Raw genomic sequence first — 22,032 nt, forward strand, 5'->3', positions numbered from 1 at the left:
AATGTCCAAATAGAGGCACCAACAAGAGGTTACCTTCACTCAAGAAAGGCTGATGGAGTTTGGGGTTTCTCTCTCAGCTGGAAGGACACGTGGCGAAGTCTACTAGCTTTTTCTCTCCCAGCGTCTTGTTTCACTTGGTTCCCCTGGGAGCGTTTTCCTTCATCTCCAGAGGTGTCTTCATGGGCTCTAAAGCTTTTTCCAAAATGGTTCCTTCTTAAAGGAACCTACTTCGTAAAAGTAAGCAACCCCACTTTGAATGGGTAGAGATGAATCTCCATCTAATCAAAAGTTACCACCTAACAGTTGGTTGAGTCACATCTTCATGGAAACAATCAAAAAGCTCTCACCTAGCAGTCTTGAATGATGATTAAAGAACTTGGCTTTTCTTGGGTGTATAACAGATTCAGACTGGCAAAGTTAGTAACAAATTTGAGTTGTATTTTTTTTTTTAATAGAATTTGCTGCCTTGATTTTTGGCAGATTATTAGATGCATAACCATTCATAGTTACTCACTGAAAGTTCTAACGGCAGTGATTCTGAAAAAATGATACACAAGTTTCCTGTTTCTAATTTGGACAGGAAGATGCGTTTATTATAAAAATTTGGAAAGTAGAGGCCAGTACAAAGAAAAAAGGCACCTGATGTTCCACCATTAGGAAACCATAGTAAGGATTTTCATACTAAATTTGTTTCTTTTTCAAAGTGAGTGAAGCAGAACAAAACAAATTGGGATCTTGTGATAGTCATTATCTTCAATCTCTGTTTTCTTCTCAGAGTGTTAACATTATCACACTTTTTCTTTATGAAAGCACTGTTTAATTGCTGAACTGGATTCCATCACATAGATAAATTTGGGTTTATTTGAAATTTTATATTGTAAAATATATATACAAAATAGCAATAAATTTCAAAGTATATTTTAAGAAGTAGTTACAGAACAGATTTCAAAGTTTTCCATGGGTTACAGTTCCACAATTTCAGGTTTTTCCTTCTAGCTGCTCCAAGGCACTGGACACTAAAAAGAAATATCACTGTAATAGTTCAGTAGTCATACTCATTTGTTAAATCCTAACTTCTCTGTTATAACTCCTCCTCCTTTGATACTTCTCCCAATTTTTAGGGATATTTAGATTATGCTCATTCTAACTTTTTTCATGATAAACTATAATTTAATAATTCTTCTATTTGATGTCTTCAGGTTTTTGAAAATTCTTACCTGTAAATTTTTTAGTATATCAGTTGCTTCAAATACAATTGAGTTTAAATGATAAATTTGTGCCTGCAAAGTTTATAAATCAGTATTTATAGAAATTGCATTTTTTTCAAGTTGCAGTTTTAAGTCAGAGGAGCTGCCTCTTAAAACCAAAATAACCCTAATTCACTCCCTCCCAAAAATCTCTGTAAATAATTTTGTAACATTTTAAAAAATATGAATACTCAACTAATTTTTATTTTGATATGATTGGATTTGAAATTTTACTTCTATTTATCTAGAACGGTTTATGTAGAACATGTATTTAAAACCACTTGCTTTTGGGACAGCATGACTATGGCTCAGTGACAGAATTCTCATCTGCCATGCTGGAGACCTGCGTTGGATTCCCAGTGCCTACTCATGTGAAAAAAAAAAAAAAAACTGCTTGCTTTTAATCTTTCATGTGATTATTTCCCTACTGTTAGGAGGACATTTCGCTACTGATGTCCTTCTTTTGTTTTCCAGAGTAACAGCTATCCACCAATGTCAGATCCATACATGCCTAGTTACTATGCTCCATCTATTGGATTTCCATATTCTCTTGGGGAAGCAGCATGGTCCACAGCTGGAGACCAACCCATGCCATATCTGACAACTTATGGACAAATGAGTAATGGAGAACATCATTATATACCAGATGGTGTGTTTAGTCAACCTGGAGCATTAGGAAATACACCTCCATTTCTTGGTCAACATGGATTTAACTTTTTTCCTGGTAATGCTGATTTCTCTACATGGGGGACAAGTGGATCTCAGGGACAATCAACACAAAATTCTGCTTACAGTAGCAGTTATGGCTATCCACCTAGTTCTCTTGGGAGAGCTATTACTGATGGACAGGCTGGATTTGGCAATGATACTTTGAGTAAGGTGCCTGGCATTAGCAGTATTGAGCAAGGCATGACTGGACTGAAAATTGGTGGTGACCTGACAGCTGCAGTGACAAAAACTGTAGGTACAGCCTTGAGCAGCACCGGAATGACTAGCATTGCAACCAATAGTGTGCCCCCCGTTAGCAGTGCAGCACCTAAACCAACCTCCTGGGCTGCCATTGCCAGAAAGCCTGCCAAACCTCAACCGAAACTTAAACCCAAGGGCAATGTGGGAATTGGGGGTTCTGCTGTGCCACCACCACCTATAAAACACAATATGAATATTGGAACTTGGGATGAAAAGGGGTCAGTGGTAAAAGCTCCGCCAGCCCAACCAGTTCTGCCTCCTCAAACTATAATCCAGCAGCCTCAGCCATTAATTCAGCCACCACCATTGGTACAAAGCCAACTGCCTCAACAGCAGCCTCAGCCACCACAACCACAGCAGCAACAAGGACCTCAGCCACAGGCCCAGCCTCACCAAGTGCAGCCCCAACAGCAACAACTGCAGAATCGCTGGGTAGCTCCTCGAAACAGGGGAGCAGGCTTCAACCAGAACAATGGAGTGGGCAGCGAAAACTTTGGTTTAGGTGGTGTTCCTGTCAGCGCTTCACCTTCTAGTGTGGAAGTGCATCCAGTACTGGAAAAGCTAAAGGCCATAAACAACTACAATCCCAAAGACTTTGATTGGAACCTGAAGAATGGGCGTGTGTTTATAATCAAAAGCTATTCTGAAGATGACATACATCGCTCCATTAAGTACTCTATCTGGTGTAGTACTGAGCATGGTAATAAGCGTTTGGATGCAGCTTACCGTTCCCTGAATGGGAAAGGCCCACTCTATTTACTCTTCAGTGTGAATGGTAGTGGACATTTCTGTGGAGTGGCTGAGATGAAGTCTGTTGTGGACTATAATGCATATGCTGGTGTCTGGTCTCAGGATAAGTGGAAGGGCAAATTTGAAGTTAAATGGATCTTTGTCAAAGATGTTCCCAATAACCAATTACGGCATATTCGTTTAGAAAACAATGACAACAAACCAGTTACCAATTCAAGGGACACTCAAGAGGTACCCCTAGAAAAAGCTAAGCAAGTGCTTAAAATAATTGCCACTTTCAAGCATACCACCTCAATCTTTGATGACTTTGCACATTATGAAAAGCGTCAAGAAGAGGAGGAAGCCATGCGTAGGGTAAGAATACACTTATTTTTGCATGTAGGTTTTTTTTATTGGGTGTGGGCATGTGGACTAGTGTTCTTTAATCCTTTCAATACTACATTCCGAGTTTAGAACTTTGCAGGAAACTATCCAGTTAGTCTAAGAAACTATTCTACAAACACCCTTGAAGACTTCAGTATGTCCCTTCTGAATTGTTTACCCCTTCCTTTCCCAGGGTAAACCTTATTCTGAATTTGTATCCTGCCTATTCTTAATTGAGTCTCAGCAGTCATAAAACTTGTACAAAATAAAGTGAGGGTTTGATTATTTTAGGATGGCACCTTAGAGTTGAGAAGAGTATTGGTTTAGAATTTGATAGCAGTTTGATTTTTGAGTTTGATATATACTCTCTGTAAGTCCCTTGGGGAGACTTGCTTGGGAGTTACATACCATTTATGCTTGTATCAGGTTTGTCAGAATTTGATAATAGGTCCACACAGGGGCAAGGTAGGCTGCGGAATATTTTCTTTCTCAAACTATAAGAGAAAATTGAGGTCCTGTTATTAGGAGGAAAGGGAGAAATGGATATACAGTAAGTAACCAATTAGCAGGTTTTTCTTTTCAGATGAAGCAGGGGTATAGTTAGAAGCTCGTTTAGCAAGTAACCTTTGTTATGTGACAAGCTCCTGTATAGAAAATAAGATAAAACAGAAACTTAATTCTCTGAATGTAAAATGTCAGTGATACCTGATTCATGTCTGCTTGTAAACTTTATAAGTTTTGTGCCTTCTTAGCTGTCTGTGCTCAGTGGTGAGGCAAGTTGAAATAATGATCCTAGAAGAGTAGTTTTAAAATCTTAGGATATGTAAAAATCCCTTGGGGTACTTCTTGAAAATAGATTCTTGAGACCCAACCCTGGAAAATCTGAGTCATTGTATTAGATATGGGATCTGGTAGTGTACATTTTAAACAAACATCCCAAGTGATTTTGATGCTAGTGATTGCTATATTGAATTGTTAGAAACTTTGCCTTGGAATACTAAAAACGTCTAAGGCCTTGATGAACGTTTTAAATGGATTGCTGGGTATAAATTTAATTTTTTCTAATAGAAAGCTTTCAGAAAGAACTGTGCCCAGGAATAATGCACTTTTATTTTTTTGAGAAATATATTTTTTAATCCAAGTAAATGGAAGGAATAGTCTTCAGCATATAAAACTCTTTAGTCAGTATTCTAATCTAAAATGTTTTGTGTACGTGGGCAATACCCATTTACCCTCATATCTGTTTCTGTAGTATCTACTGTAACTATTTTTGAGGGCTTGTTTTTAAGGCTTTGTGCCAAGAAGTTGCTTTCCAGAGGATGGATTGTTATTTTTGGTGTCTCACAAGGACTTCTATGGTTTTTTGTTGTTGTTCCCTCTAGCTACACTCACTGGAAAGTATACTGGACTTGGAACTTTTCACTCGCTATGTTACCGTGTTCAGATTTCTTAACCTCTGAGTTTGTTGAAACCAGTACACAGTTGATCATTAATATGATATGGAAATTATAAGGTGTGCTAAAATGGAAAATGAGATATGAAATTATTCAGCACCTTGTCTGGCCCTTGAACAAGCGAGTTTGTTGCACATTTTTAGTACCTGTGTTCACACGATACTCTATCAGATTATTTAAAGTTGCAAACACTGTTCATAAAAGATCACTTAAGTAAGTAGCTTCACTTGTTATAAGCAGCTTGTCCAGAGCAGGGTCCCAGTAACTATTTGCTGATTGGACTGTGTGAATATATTGAGTAATACCTTCAAAAACTTTCGTGCTCATACTCTTCCATTCCAGTGTTCTCCTTCCACCACCCCCCACCACACCCAAAGTGTGGATCAGTGCATACAAATTAAAAAAAAGTTGTAGTTACTTTGGTCAGTAGAAGGCTGATAAATTATAATAAGAAACAAAAGTACTTCTCAAAAAAAAGTCAAGCTTTTATAAAAAAAAAAAAGATATTGCTGTTACATCCAGCTTCTGAAATTAAATTATTTGTCCTTTGAAGATCAATAGAATTAGAATATATTAAGTATTCACTTGCAGTGGCTCTATATTTTATAGGCATGAAAGAATAGTTTCTAGAAATGTTTTTCAGTTCTGGAGCATTTTTCATTTAGCATTACTGAACATCCCTCTATGAAGAACAATATTTTTGCTCACGTAGTTTCTACTTTGAGATTTCATATAACTTTAATCTTTTGTACCATGGAATTCATTATTCTGTTTAAATAAAGCAATAGCAATTCATGCATTCTAGTGACAAAAAACTATTGCTAGTTTTGCTCTGCAACTGTACATCTGAGAATAAAACACGGTGATCAAGAAAAGATTCAAATTATATGTATTTTCATCTGGTTGCATCAGGTGAATAGATTCTAACTTGGGTTCTGTTAATTGGATGAAAAATGATGAACAAATGGATATGAGAAAATTCATAATCATACTCTACAGAGTAAGGTAATAAAACATGAGAAAATGTTACGTTTGTTCATTTATATGTGTTAACTGATTCAAGTTTTAAACTGAGTTTTTGACATTGACCATTGATTCTCACTGATGTGAATTATTGGAATTTTGAGATGAAAGACAGTATTTTAGAACAGTAATTCTGTCATGCTTTAGTTAAATTTTTAAAACATGAATATGTTTATAACAGGCCTTAAGATTAAGAGCAACAAAATACTTAAAATAGGCCTCCTTAATAATAGTAGGTCAAATAGCTAATCTAAAGTGAGTATATTAGTATACTATTATCCTACTTCTAATAACCATATTGAGATTTCTTTTTAATAAATATCAGTGTGATCTAACAACCTTTGGTAAACAATATTGTTTCTTACAATTTAGCAGTGATTATAGGTCTATTATCATAACTTTGAAGTTGAGTATTTTAATCTTGTATTTTATGTTTAATTTTATAGAGCATGTAAATGCTTCTTGCTAAATTATACCATAAGCGGTTTAATTCTACGAACTTAAAGGAATTATTTACCTGGCACTGTTAGGTGTCCAGTTATTAATAAGAAATTTTTTTTTGTCCTGATACCATTCTTTCTAACAGCCAGTAAAACCATGTATTTAAATAAATTCTGTAATAAAGATATGAGCAAAATGTGTTGGAAGCATCAACAGGGAGTGAATGTAAATTGGGGAAAAATCAGAGTGACATGAGACAGTTGAGTTGGGTCATGAAATAATTAATAGAAAATGAGAAAAGTGTATTTTAAGTGAGGGCATTCCAAGGAAAAAGAAAATGGCTTTAGCTAAGCTTGAGAAATGAAATTTGGAGAAATTGGAAGAGGCAGTCACAGGTCTGGGTTGTTGGTTTTTATGTGGAATTAAGGGAAACAGGTTGAAAATTTACCTTTTCCCAGGTGAATGTCTTTCAGATGTTGGGGTACAGTAGGGATTCTTTTTTTTTTAGAGTACTTGGAGAAAAAGATGTCCTCTAATTTCTTAATTATACATATTGACACATTTTATGCTATTGAAATCATCTTCAATAATCCTAAAGGAAAATTACAAATTCATGTGCAATTGCAAATGTTGTTGAAGTTCCTCTGCAATTTGTATCTTTTTTAAAAAAATATTTTTATTGACAAATCTTCACACACATACAGTCCATACATGGTGTTCACTCAGCGGCTCACAGTATTATCGCGTAGTTGTGTATTCATCCCCATGATTATTTTTAGAAACTTTGCATCACTCCAGCCAAAGAAATAAAGGAGAAAAAACTCATACATCCCATACCACTTACTCCTCCCTCTCATTGACTACTAGTATTTCAATCTACCCAACTTATTTTACTCCTTATCCTCCTTTTATTACTTTGTATCCATATTTTTAAACTCATCTGTCCATACCCTGGATAAGAGCAGATGCAAGGTTTTCATTTCACACGGTCATGTTTTAAAAGCTGTATCGTTATGTAATCATTTTCAAGAATCATAACTATAGTAGGGATTCTTTTATTGTTTTTTAATTTTTATTGACAAAACAACATACTAACACGAACATTCCTTTTTTTATTTAATTTTTTTTCAATTACAAAAACACCAAACAAGTGCAAACATTCTTAACTTTTGATCATTCCATTCTACATATATAATCAGTAATTCACAATATCATCACATAGTTGCATATTTATCGTCATGATCATTTCTTGGAACATTTGCATCTATTCAGAAAAAGAAAACAAAAAAATTCACACATACCATACCCCTTACCGCTCCCTTTCATTGATCACTAGCATTTCAGTCTCAATTTATTTTAACATTTGTTCACCCATTACTCATTTTTATTCCGTATGTTTTACTCATCTGTTGATAAGATAGATAAAAGGAGCATCAGACACAAGGTTTTCACAATCACACAGTCATATTGTGAAAGCTGTATCATTATACAATCATCTTCAAGAAACATGGCTACTGGAACACAACTCTACATTTTCAGGCAGTTCCCTTCAACCTCTCCATTACATCTTAACTAACAAGGTGATATCTATTTAATGCGTAAGAATGACTTCAGGATAACCTCTCGATTCTGTTTGGAATCTCTCAGCCATTGACACTTTATTTTGTCTCATTTCACTCTTCCCCGTTTTGGTTGAGAAGGTATTCTCAGTCCCTTGATGCTGAGTCTCAGCTCATTCTATAATTTCTGTCCCACGTTGCCAGAAAGGTCCACACCCTTGGGAGTCCAATACGAACATTCTTAACATATAAACATTCCATGCATGGTGTACAGTCTCACAGTATCATTCCATAGCAGTATATTCATCACCATGATCGTTTTTTAGAACATTTGTATCACTCCAGAAAAAGAAAAACTCATACATAGCATACCCCTTACCCCTCCCTCTCATTAACCACTAATATTTCCAACTACCCATATATTTTAACCTTTGTTTCCCATTTTTTTTCTATACCCCTTGCCACTCCCTTTCATTGATCACTAGTATTTCCATCTATTCAATTTATTTTAACATTTGTTCTCCCTGTTCTTTATTTTTAACCCATATTTTTTACTTATCTGTCCAGACCGTAGATAAAAGGAGCATCAAACACAAGATTTTCATAATCACACAGTCATATTGTAAAAGCTGTATCATTATACATTCATGTTCAAGAAACATGGCTACCAGAACACAGTTCTACAGTTTCAGGCACTTCCCTCTGTCCTCTCTAATACACCTTAAACTAAAAAGGGGATATCTTTATAATGCATAAAAATAACCTCCAGGATAACCTCTTGACTCTGTTTGAAATCTCTCAGCCACTGACACTTTATTTTGTCTCATTTCTCTTTTTCCCCTTTTGGTTGAGAAAGTTTTCTCAATTCCTTGATGCTGAGTCCCAGCTCATTCTATGATTTCTGTCCTACGTTGCCAGGGGAGGTTTACACCCCTGGGGAGTCATGTTCCATGAGAGAGGGGGAAGGCAATGAGTTTGCTTGTCATGTTGGCTGAGAGAGAAATAGGTCACATCTGAGCAACAAAAGAGGTTCTCTGGGGGCTACTCTTAGGTCTGGTTTTAAGTAGGCTTAGCCTGTTCTTTGTGGGCATATGTTTCATATGAAGAAACCCCAAGATTGAGGGTTCAACCTGTTGATTTGGTTGTCTCCGCTGATTGCTAGAATATTAGGAATTCTACAAATAGGGAAGTTGAATTTTCCCCTTCTCGCCATTCCCCTAAGGGGAATTTGCAAATACTACTTTTTTCACTGTTCAGATCTATAGTACGGATTTTTAAGACACCAAAGAGCAGTAACTATTAAAGAAAAATTGATACATTTGATTAAATTAAAATTCATAATTTCTGTGCTGCAGAAGTTTTAAAAAAGTAAAAAGACAAATTAGGTACTGAAAGAATTTTGAAACACAATTAACTGAATATTAGTATCATAGTTTATATAAAGAACTCTTATGAAATAATGTTTTTAAAAAATAGTCCAACTGAAAAATGAACAAAAGACAGGGATACGTATTTGATGAGAGAGGAAATATCTTGCCAAATAAGTGTAAAAAAAGATATTCAGCCTTATTAGTAATTAGGGGATTGTAGTGAGATACTGTTTTACATCCATTCAGCTGGAAAAATTAAGAAATTTGACAGTAACAACTGTTGGTGAGGTGATAGATCAACAAGGTCTCATGCATTTGCAGGTGGTAGTATAAATCGATATGACTACTTTTGGAAGGCATTTTTGCATATTCTTATAAAGTGGAACCTTAAAATTTAGCAGTTCTCTTCCTTTATATATGCAAGAGAAACTCTTCTCGTTTATCCTAGAAGACATATGCAAAATGTTCTTAGGGGTACAATTGATAATAGCAAAAAACTGTACCAACTCAAATGTCACCAGCAGGAGAATGGATAAATATATTGGTCATATAGTAATATAGGGAAATGATTGAACTAAAGCTTTGTGCACTGGTGTAGGTGGATCTTTTTTTACTTCATCTGTTTATTTGGAAAGAATTTAAAATTTATTAGGAAGAATAAGAATAATATGTAGGATAGTCATATGCCTTTTACGCAGAATCAGCTGTTAGTAACATTTTTGGCCGTTTGCTTTCTGAACCACTTGAAAGTAAGTTGCATGCATTATGACTCTTTCTGAGTACTTCAGGATCTATTTCCCATGAATTAAGGATATTTTTTTTAAATCACTACAGTATTCTCTCAATTGATTTACAATTTTATATCCTTTATTCTTTCAAGTATAGGATACAAGCTAGGATCAGTAAAAGACCTAGGGCAGCCCAATTTTAAATAATAAAAATTTTTTTTTATTTTAATAAAATAACACCTGACTTCAAGAATCTTTGCCTTCCACAAGATTGGGAAGATTTTTTCCTTTGCTTTTTTTTTTATAGTATTAATATTTTATTTTTTATTGTTTTTATTTTATGTTTTTTTTAACTTTTTATTGTGAATAACTTAAAACTTAATCATAGTTGCAAAAATAATACAGACTCCATATGGAGAACTCCATCATATCCCCATCCCCCGGATACCCAGATCCAACAATTTTAGTATTTTGACATCTTTTCTCTCCCTCTCTCCCTCCGTTTTCAGAACATTCTATATTCCAATTTTTTCTTATGTCCCAATAATGATCTTGAACCTTTTCTGCTCAGTTTTTAGATCCCTGGATCCAGTATCATGTTTTGCATTTAACTGTCATTATCTCTTCAGTTTGTTTTTCTTTTTTAATTGTGAAAACAGATGCAACATGTATTTTCCCAATCCCTTCCAAGTATACCATTCAGAGGGATTAATCACATTCACAGTGTTGCAGTACCTTACCACCATTTACTACTAGAACTACTCCTTCACCCCAAACTGAAACTCTGCTTTTATTTTGCATTAAACTCCCCATTTGGTTCTTGCCCACATTCTGGTAGCCTGTTTCTACTTTCTTTATAAGTTTGCATGTTCTCTGGTATTTTCTCTGTGGTCAAAATGTGGCTTAAGTTTAACATCCCAAATAACTTCAATAGTATGCACAAACTGGATTCTTGTACCCCTCTGTTTCTCCACCTTTATGTATTTCTTGTCACACAGTACATGTTTATATATTGTGAGTCCCAATCCACTGATACGTAATTGCATTTTGTGCATTACCTTTTAGATTCTGTAGGAAGTAAAAAGTGGAGTTACAAACAAAAAATACTGTACAGTAGTCCTAGTATTGTGTCATTATCTTTACTGGAGATGCTTTTTTCTTCATGTGACTTTGGTCAACTGTCTAGTGCCCTTTCCTTTCAAAATACAAAACAGTTTTGCTGGATATGTATGTGTACCTATATTCCTGATTCTTGGTTGGCAGTTGTTTGCTTTCAGCACTTTAAATATGTTCTGCCACTGCCTTCTTGCCTCCATGGTTTCCAATGAGAAATCAGCACTTAATCTTATTGAGGGTCCCTTGTATGTGACACATTGCTTTTCTCCTGTAGCTTTCAGAAATTTATTATCTTTGGCATTTGATGGTTGGATTATAACATGGTGTAGGTCTGTTGGTGTTTATCCTCTTTGGAGTTCATTGAACATCTTGATGTGTATATTCCTATCTGAATGTTTTTTCTGGCCCTTTCTTTCTTCCTTCTGGAACTCCCTCCAACCTGTACATTGATCCATTGATTGTATCCCACAGATTCCCACTTTTCTTCATTCATCTCTTCAGATTGGTTGATTTCAGTTGTCTGTCGTCATGTTTTTTGGTTCTTTCATCTGTCAGCTTCAGTGTGCTTTTGAACTCCTTTAGATAATTTTTAATTTCTGTTACTGTGTCTTCAACTCTGTTTGGTTCCTTTGCATAATTTCCATCTCTCTACTGATGTTCTCTTTGTGTTCATCTTTCATTTTCCTGATTTCCTTTAGTTTTTTGTTTAGCTCTTTGAGTATGTTTAAGACTGTTTTTTAAAAGTCTTTGTTTGGTATGCTCCAGTCTGATCCTCCTCATTGTTGGTTTCTAATGCTTTAATCTTCTCCTTTGCCTGGGCTGTCACTTTCTGTTTTTTATTTCTTGTAATCTTTTGTTGAGACCTGAATGTTTTGGTATTTTGATGTGCTATCACTGGAATTGACATTTGAAGGCATCTATTCCTTAAAATTGTGTGCCGCTCCTGTTATGACAGAGCTTTCCTTTAATACCAGGAACAAATTAAAGAAAAAGAAATAAAATAAGATGCCTTTCCCAGGCTTTGCAGATTAACCTGTGAAAGTGCTCTCTTCCAGAGCTTATGTATACATTAAATTTAGGAAGTAGCTCAGGCCAAAAGTGTAGGGGCCTCTCTAATCGCTTTTTGTGCATGTGTCGTGTCTTGTCTTGTCTTAGGCATACACCTGTGCGTATAGGAATTTCCCCAGTTACACAGATAAAAATGTCCCTTCTTTCCTAGGAAACTGTTTTCTCACAATTTCAGGCACTGCATTTATATATCTTATGGCCTGTGGTTTTTCCCAAGCAGCCACTTGACTTCTGTCGCACAACGTTCTGTGGGAGAGCTCTGTGAGCCGCCTTCCTGACTCAGGGCGAGTTCTGGAACAGAGAGTCCCTAAAGCCATCCCAGGCAGATTGGACCAGACATTCATGCTTCTAGTATGTGCGTGAGAGTTTCTCTCCTCCCTCTGAAACTGGCACCAGTGGCCTTCACTGGAGCATGGGCTGGCTCTACCTCAAGCTGGTGAGGAGTGAAGGAGGGACCAGTCAGGGTGATAGGAGATTCTACTGCTTTTCCATGGCCTTTTTCTTTATTTGGCACCTCACTTGTTACTGCAGTCCCTTAGCTGTTTTCTGAAGCTTTTGGAAAGATGTTACTCCCAGCTGTTGCTGGTTGTTTAAAGATTCTTTAGTGTATGGAGCCCTGAAGTTTCTCACTCTGCCATTTTAATATTGACAAGGTTCTCTTTCCTTGGCTTTTCATGAAAGTTTTGTAGTTTAAAAGTTTTTATTTATTCTATGATTACTGTAGCGTTCTTCCATTTCTCTTTTCATTATGTTCATGTTTTTTTTTTGAATTTATTGAGCATAGTTATAATAGCAAGTAAGCAGTTTAAAACATTTAATTGCATCTGTTCTGTCAGCACTGCTTCTGTTTCTATGGACCAACTTTTTTCTCATGATTATTTTGGCAGTGGAAGAGATCCCTGGATTGTCTTGCCAATTAATTTCTCATCAAGGGGACTGCATGATTTGTCCTGTACACTTAAATAAAGCTTAGAATGTCAGCCCCTCTGTTTTAGGTGAGGGATTCAACTGCAGAGGATCTCCATGCCAGTTGTCTTTAGAATTTTGTAGATTTTTTGTTTTTATTAGATTTGAACAGGTAATTTTGATATTTCAGTAAATTATAATTGAAAGAACAATTAAGACAGACAAGCCTAGTAAGTGTAATAGAGGATTTGAGAATAGGAGATAACTTAAAATACAAAAGTGTAATTTGTGTTCTTAGAGAAGTTTCCTGTGTAAAAATGGTAGCAAATTTTTGGAGCATTCTTGGAAATTAGAAATGTGATTGACAAAGTAAAAAAATCAGTGGCAAGCAGATAAATGAAATCCAGTCAATAATCTGGAATTTCAAATCAAAGAGATTTCCCAAATGTGGAATAATAGAAATGAAAAATATAAAATATGTGGTGTGGTAGGAAGGAGGTGTTCAAGCATCTCACTGGAGGAGCATTAAAAGAATATAGGGGAGAGCCTGCCCATGCCAAAAAAGAGAAAGAATATAGGGGGAAAAAAATTAAAGGGGAAATTAGTAAAGAAAGTTTTCTAGAGCTACAGAGCATACTTTTTTGGATGGAATGGGCTTCATCATGTGACCAGCAGGATAGTTAAAATGAAAAAAAAAAACACTATTTATCTACAAAAGAAAACTCAAGACTGTCATCACAGAATTCTGTCTTCTACCACCCTGAATTGAATACTCAAAAGAAAAAATAAGTTGAGGGGAAGGAGGAGTGTGTTATAGAATCATATCAATAAAGATGATTGTAGAGTAAATCAGTGAAGTATGAGTGCATGAGAGTTTCAGAACTTCAAAATTAAGAATTTTTCAAATGTGGAACCTAACTTACATGAAAAAAAAATTACTTGAAGAGATATTTCAGAAGAACAAGAAAGAAATTCAACAAACACAACACCGTGTATAATGCACCGATAGGTGCGTATACTAGAACGTATAACTCAACAGGGGCTCTGTTGGGCATTCAGAATTAGACAGCTCCTCATTGTCTATGGTGCATTTGGGAACTTATAGTATTTCTTACCCTGTCTACTGAAAACCACTATGGTCCTTCATTCCTCACCAACAAAATGGATCCTTGGTTGGGAACCATTGACTTTGAAGAGAAGAAAACTAAAAAAATAAAAAGAAGAAGAAAATATTTCCAGATAATCTTTATTCTTATTGGAAAAAATAGGCTCCATGAGCAGGGCTTGCCTTGTTTTCTCCTGTATTCCCAGTACCTAGAAAACTGGCACTTAAATAGATTTTTTTTTTTGGCATGGGCAGACTCCAAGAATCGAACCCAGGTCTCTGCAAAGCAGGTGAGAACTTTAAATAGAATTTTCGGTAAACATTTGTTAAATGAGTAAATGCTTTGAAAAATGTTTCCTTTTGCCAAGTTTGAAAATTATAGAAGCTTTCCTTCCGTATGGGTTTAATCACTGTACTTTCTTTAATAACTATTTCTTTGATAATTCAAGTTACATAAATACTCTTCATGTTTTGTTTTGTTTTTCCATTTGTAGAAATGGGCAATAGAATATAAAAGATATAATTACATTTAGAACAGAATGTTGTGATGTAGAATGAGAAGGCCATTTGAAAAAGGGCAAATGTATTAATTTTCTTATCTTTCTGAAAGTAAAGATAAGAACTTGTTTAAAGTTAATAAACCATTGATTAGTGCCTTAAGCATTTTGTTTAAATTGTAAGGGCAGCCACTAGAAGAATGAAAAATAGTGTGGTTAATAGTATAAGGAGGGGGAGAAGAAATGGGGAAGTAAATTCAGTGTGATAAAGGACATATATACAATGGAGAATTGAGTGTCTAAATTGATAATTATCTCTTAGTATGCTATTTAAATTTTGATAGTAACCCATCAGAGAAGTTAAAATAGAATTAGAGGAAAGTGGATCTTTACATTTTCTCTTTAACTTACTTAGAGACAAAATTATTTGTATGTATGTATTCTTCAGTAAAATTGGAAAATAAAGGAAAGGAAAGAAAGAATGAGTAGAATCTCTGCATCTTTGTCCGGTATGAATTCAGGTCATCTTTGTCACAGTTAGAATCTATTTTTATTTTAGATAATTCATTTAATGAAGTCTTACTGTTGCTTACTGAGTGTGAGTCATTTGGCTCCTATAATATCTTTTCATTTTCATAAATCTTTTTTTAAAAAAACAGTTATTAACTGAACTGTTTTATTTTTAAAGTTCTGATTTTTTATTGATATATATTATATATTCATATAACATGTAGTCATTCAAAGTGTGCAATCACTGGTTCATAGTATCATACAGCTGTGCATTTATCATCACAATCAATTTTTTTTCTTTTTTGTGAAAAATATATGTACAAAGAAGCAGTAAATTTCAAAACACAGCACAGAAATTAGTTGTGGAACAGATTTCAAAATTTTGTGTGGTTTACAGTTCCGCAATTTTAGGTTTTTACTTATAGCTGCACTGAGATACTGGAGACTAAAAGAAATATCAATAAATTGATTCAACAATCGTACTCATTTGTTAAACTCCATTTGTTAAACTCTCCCTTCTCTGTATAACTTCACCATCACCTTTGATTTTTCCTCCACTTCTTAGGGGTATTTGGGCTATACCCGTTCTAACTTTTTCACATTGGAAGGGGCTGTTAGTAGTGTGGAATAGGGGGATGAAACTATTTGATATTCTAGAAAGGCTGACCCCTCTGCATTTCAGGACTTACCTGGTATAGGGACCCATCTGGAGGTTGTAGGTTTCTGGAAAGTTACCCTAGTACGTGGAACCTTTGTAGAATCCTCTATAATGCCCTAGATGTTCTTTAGGGTTGACAGGAATGGTTCTGGTTAGAGTTTGGCAAGCTATGTTAGGTAGCGATGTCTAACTGAAGCTTGGGTAAGAATGACCTCCAGAGTAGTTTCTCAACTCTGTTTGAACTCTCTCACCTTTTATGGGGGGAAATACTTCTTTCCCCCCATTTTGTCAGGATGGCATTGTTGATCCCACAGTGCCAGGGTTGGACTCATCCCTGGGAATTATCTCCCACGCCCCTAGGGAGACTTTTATCCCTGGATGTTATGTCTCATGTAAGGGGGAGGGCAATGATTTCACTTGCGGAGTCAGGCTTAGAGAGAGTGAGGCCACATCTGAGCAACAAAAGCGGTTCTCCAGAAGTAATTCTTAGGCATATCTATAGGTGGGCTGAGCTTTTCTACTACATACATAAGCTTTACAAGAGCAAGCCTCAAGATCAAGGGCTTGACCTATTGATTTGGGGTCACTAATGTTTAACACAATATTAGATTCCCCTAGAAGTAAAGTATAATGGTTTCATACTTTTTCTCCCATCCCTCACAGGACTTTGCCAATAGTTTTTTATTATCTGCTTAATGTACTCTGAATTGTATCCAGGCATTACATTAAGCTATACAGGATTAAAGGCCCTCATTCTTATAATGGGCTCCCTGTGTTTGGATTGTTTAACTGATATATCCAGGCAGGTTGAGTTAGATTATGTGCTACAGAAAATTTAGGTTCTAAACAAAATAAATCTTTCTTCCTTCTTTCTACTTCTCAAAGAGTAAAGTTCTAAAATATAGACCTGTCTTCCTTACCCCTGTATTTGGAATTAAATCCCTACCTGATTTGTTCTTATCTCTAAATACCAGGTTTTACATATATAAAACAGCCTCTTACAGTCCAGAAATAACAATTACCACTCCAAAGTTAATTTGACTGCTATAAGAGCTTACAATCTAGGCCCCTGTTTACTTGGAAGTATTTTCTAAATGAGACCATACAATGTTTACTCTTGTTTCTGGCTTATTTTGTGTCACATAATGTCCCACAGATTCATTCACAGAGTTGCATGCCTCACAATTTCATTCTTTTTGTAGCAGCACAATATTGGATCATATGTATACACCATTGTTTGCCAGTCTACTTCTCAGTCAGTGCATCATTCAGTCCTCCATCTTAAAATCCTTTTTGATCAATAAACATTTGACATTTCTCATTTAATGAGCTGTTTTAATTCTACATAAGAATAATTAAGAGTTTTCAATTACTTGTAACTTTATGATGAGCTTCCAAAGCATGGCAGGTGCCTTTTTCCCAGAAAGAGATGGAGTCCTGCAGCTTACACAGCTTACACATAATTATGCTAAACTTCCTCTAACTATTGTTATTAATTTCTAGAAACTATTTCAATCATGTATGTGATCATTATATTGTTAAGAATAATTTCCAAAGAGTAAATTTTTGTACCTGATAATTTGTTGTTGTTGCATATTTGAAATAACTTTGATTTTAAGTTGAGATGATGTGAAATCTTTCTTGAAGTGCCCATGTTTGTTGTTAACATAAAAGAAATTATTTTAACAATAATTATCCCTGCAACAATAAGCATTTCTATGACAGTTATTATTTTTCTTAAGTGGAACATTTTCAGCGTTCCCACTAGTCAGAGTACAGTTGTTAGGAACAAGAGAGAGTTGAAGTCTCTATTTGCCTACCTTTTGGTAAGCTTATCTATGATCACAGTTGATGATGATAAACAAATTCAGTATATAAAATCTTAATTTTCCGTTTTCATTGTAAAATTTTATAGAATGTTTCTCTGGAAATAGTTTTGGGCCTAGAATGTAAAACACTTAAAGGTGCTATGTAAACTTTTACATTACATGTTTAAGTGAATTATTCTCTGATAAAACACTGAATGGTATTTAGTTGGAATAGTCAATGATTTCCATTTTTGTTGCAGTAATACTCTTTTTTGAACTCAGTAAATATTCTTTATGAGTCAAGGTGGGAAAGGAGGTGCTTTGATTAAAAAACTCCATAGGAGAGTTAGTGCTGCTTGTATTGTCCAATGCTGATTAAGAATTTTATGAGCCTTTAATAAATGAGCTCTGTCCAATTTACCAGATTAATCATAGTTCTCTTGGAGGTATTTTTTTCTGTGCTGTAATAATAAACAGTCATTGCTAAATTGAACGGCATTTAATGATTTCATTTAAGTATTTTTCTTCTGCAAGAAATACATGATGACTTAAGCATAAATGTAAATTTAAAATACCTTAAATTTCAGGAAGAAACTTTAAGATAGTGAATTATCTTCTTGTTTATTTTAAAAGTGTGACATGCAGTTTCTTAATTTAGAATAGGTTTGTCCAAGAAAAGAAAGCCATAGCTATTGAAGAACAGATTAATTCTTCAGTAAGTATAAATTGAGGTACTTAACTGACTTTACCTGTTTCTTGGAGTGGCTTATAATATTTTTTACTATAAAGCTCTCTACTATAAAGGTATGTCACCTTTACTCATGCAAGGATTATTGACAAAGTTAGAGAAAGCTCTCATAGTTATTTTCCTTGAGAATTCTGGATTTATGCCAAAATTTAAGTACTGAGGGCATTGCTATTGATTGATCAGATGAGCATAGTTAGTGCTCGTCTCTTGTGAATTATTGTATTAGGTATCCACTGCTGCATAGCAAATTTCTCCAAAACTTGAGATTAAAACAGCACAAATTTTACCATTTCTGTGGATCACCAACCTAGGCACAGTTTAGCTGAGTGTTAGGCTTCAGAGTCACAAGACTGCAATCAAGTTATAGGCTGGGGCTGGGATCTTTGAGGACTTCACAGGGAAAGGATCTGCTTCCAAATGCTTGTGGTTGGCAGGATTTGGTTAAGGATAGTAGGACTGAGAAGCCTCAGTTGCTTGTTGGCTGTTGACCAGAGGCTGTCCTCAGTCATTTGCCACATGAGCATTTCCCACATAGCAGCTCACTTCATCAAAGCGTACATACTAAGTAGGTAATAGCTGGCAGTAGTTATTGTATGTAACTTGAATTTGTGATTCTGGATAGTATTGTTCATAATTATCATGTCTTTAATCTTTTTATTTTTAACTGAAAAATTAGAGTAAAGCCTCATTTATTTAATTTTAAAAATTTGATCTTTATCCCTGGTGAATTCATATAACTTAGGGGGAGTATCAAGAAGTTGAAGTAAATTTTTTTGAGATGGACTTGGTAGTCATTTACAGCATAAGATATTATACGTTTAAATAAATAGTGAGGTTGCATATTTATGTCTGTAAGTTAACGGTACTCTGAATTGTCACTTTTGAAATAAGTGAATCCCTGTTTTCAATTTCCTGTGATATGTGAATGCTAGTAAAAACCTTTGTTTTATTAGGGTTTTTTGTTTTGTTTTTTCATTTTGTTAGTACAGTAAGAAATAATCAGCATAAAATTTGGCATATGTGGTTTGTAGCAAGTTAGTGTACCATTTACCAGACATTAAGTTAATCTCTTCATTGCAGAAAATCCCCATTAGACTTTACTAATCATATTGTACTCCAGTTTCTGAGTAAAACTGACTACTGTTTCTTGGCAAAACTTTGAATGTATTTTAAGATGTTTTGCCTAGTATCTTATACATTCTGCAAATTTGATATTGATATGCTTTCTGTTGGATTCAAAGTAATATTTTATTAGGGAATGGAAAAAACTGTTATAGAAGCTATAATACTGTGTCCCCTCATTCAACAGGTAGATATTAAGGATTACTAATGAGGCACCCAAAGATAAATACCCTTTCTTTGTAGAGCTCTGTCTTGCTTGGGAAGATAAACATGTAATTTATCTTAACATTTTGTAGTTTTGTAGTTTTCAGCATTGAGGACTTGGCATGTCTGTTGTTAATTCTGTTCCTAGTATTTTGTACTTTCTGGTGCCATTATAAATGGAATTATATATTCAGTTTTTATTTTCTAGTTTGCTTGAAAATTACAGAAATAGAATTGATTTTTTTATATGTATGACCTTTATATGTATCCTGTGACTATTCACCTATTTCTAGTAGTTCTAATAGAACATCTCTAGAATTTTCTAGTTATTCACCCCATCTAGACAGAGACTGTTCTTATTTTTTGCTTCTTGATCTTAATGTTTTTTCTTGAAATTTTTACTTTTAATATGCTGTTACTTAACCATGAAATTAAGTTACTTAAACATGAAATTAAGTGGAAACAATAAAAACCAAAGCAAAACTCTGCGTAAAAATTAACGTAATATGATGTATGATATTATTTTGTTGAAAATAAATCACCACTCAAAGCATGAATTTAGTAGAACCATGTTCTTATTCTCTTTTTTTGAGCGGCCTAAACTTTTTGTGATGTCTGTTCTCCACTTTTCTCTATTTGAACTTCCTAACTTTGCTTTGTGTGGTGCGCTTTGGGGTTATTTGATCTTTGTTTGGCACAAATGAATAATTTATATGTTAAGAATGTGTTCTTTTCTCAAACCTGAAGTACTACTTTATTTTATAAATGCATATTTGGGCACTAGAATCTTTGGAGTAGTTACATATTGTAATGTGATCATGTAAAGGATTAAGAATGTTAAAGCCTTGTTCTAGTTTGGTAGCTGCCAGAATGTAATACCAGAAACAGAATGGATTTTAAAAAAGGGAATTTAATAAGTGACTAGTTTACAGTTCTAAGGCCAAGAAAATGTCCCGATTAAAACAAGTCTATAGAAATGCAATAAGTGACTAGTTTACAGTTCTAAGGCCAAGAAAATGTCCCAATTAAAACAAGTCTATAGAAATGTCCATTCTAAGGCATCCAGGGAAAGTATGATACCTTGGAAGGCTGATGAGGTTCAGGGTTTATCTCTCAAGTGGAAAGGCACATGGCGAACACAGTCAGGGTTTCTTGGCTTGAAGGGCACTTGGCAAACACATTGTCAACTGCTAGGTTTCTCTCCTGGCTTCCTGATTCATGAAGCTCCCCGGGAGGCATTTTCCTTCTTCATCTCCAGAGGTCGCTGGCTGGTGGACTCTCTGCTTCATGGTGCTGCAGCATTCTCTCCTCTCTTTGAATCGCCTCCATTGTCCAAAATGTTTCCTCTTTTATAGGATTCCAGTAAACTAATCCAGACCCACCCAAATGGGTGGAGGCAAGTCTTCACTTAATCCAGTTTAACACCCACTCTTGATTGAGTCACATCTCCAGAGAGATGATCTAATTAAAGTTTCAAACATACAGTACTGAATAGGGATTAGAAGAAACGGCTGCCTTTACAAAATGGGGTTAGGATTAAAACATGTCTTTTCTAGAGTACATAAACCTTTTCAAACCAGCACAAGCCTCATTAAAATGGAAACAAAAGTTTTAAAAATTGGAATTCCAAAAATAGAACTTCTATTCCCAAAGCATAATCATTGTCCTGTTCCTAATGATTATTTGGTTTTCAGTTTGTTGTTATCAGGGGAGAAATGGTCTGTTTTCCTTTACATTCTTTGTCTGTTGCTCTCTTAATGCAAAAAGATCTACCATATTGCTGTTAACAGTGCACATGAGAAGCTTATGTTGGTATATGGTAGTGCCCAACAGTTCTGGGCAAATGCTCAGACTGTTAAACAGCTGGATTTCTTTTTTCCTTTTTTCAGCTGGAGTTTTTATCCATCTGTTACTACCCTTGCTCTGTGAGTTTTTCCAGTCCTGTAGGCCCACCTATGCAGATTTCATTCCTGGCAATCATTAATTTTCCTTAGGAATTGAATGTATTAGATGTTTAAACTTCAGTTAGTCTACTCCAGCATTGTTCATCTATAACCTTGTCTTTTCTTGAAACGTGCACGCCATGTATTTCTTTTTTTTGAATAAAAAATATAGTCTGGTATGTTTCATTTTGGAATGGAATTTAAGTAATGCTTTTATCCTTAAACAGTGCAGAGAGAAATAAGAATTCCTTGTGAAACATCTCTGTAATTTCATGTGTCTGCAGCAATATATTATTTATATGATAATTGGTATTTGGAAGTTTTGTCTAGTTATATTTTTCTAACTTTTTATTATAAATTTCTAAAACTTTTTATTTAGAAATAATTGTAGATTTAAAGAACTGTTGCAATGATAGTATAGAATTTCTGTGTACCCTTTACTA

At 34.9% G+C, this 22,032-nt stretch overlaps 1 protein-coding gene across 12 annotated transcripts in view; it reads left to right on the forward strand.

Annotated features, from left to right (window-relative positions):
* YTHDF3 (YTH N6-methyladenosine RNA binding protein F3) overlaps positions 1–22,032 on the forward strand; it is a 46,927-nt gene that overhangs the window by 12,269 nt on the left and 12,626 nt on the right. For all 12 annotated transcript variants that reach the window (XM_077166869.1, XM_077166875.1, XM_077166871.1 and 9 more), the window contains one exon: positions 1,722–3,320. In XM_077166869.1, the coding sequence (XP_077022984.1) occupies positions 1,722–3,320 (1,599 nt within the window). The remainder of the gene's footprint in view (positions 1–1,721; positions 3,321–22,032) is intronic.

The sequence above is a fragment of the Tamandua tetradactyla genome, chromosome 6, assembly GCF_023851605.1.
Source record: "Tamandua tetradactyla isolate mTamTet1 chromosome 6, mTamTet1.pri, whole genome shotgun sequence".
Lineage (NCBI taxonomy): Eukaryota > Metazoa > Chordata > Mammalia > Pilosa > Myrmecophagidae > Tamandua > Tamandua tetradactyla.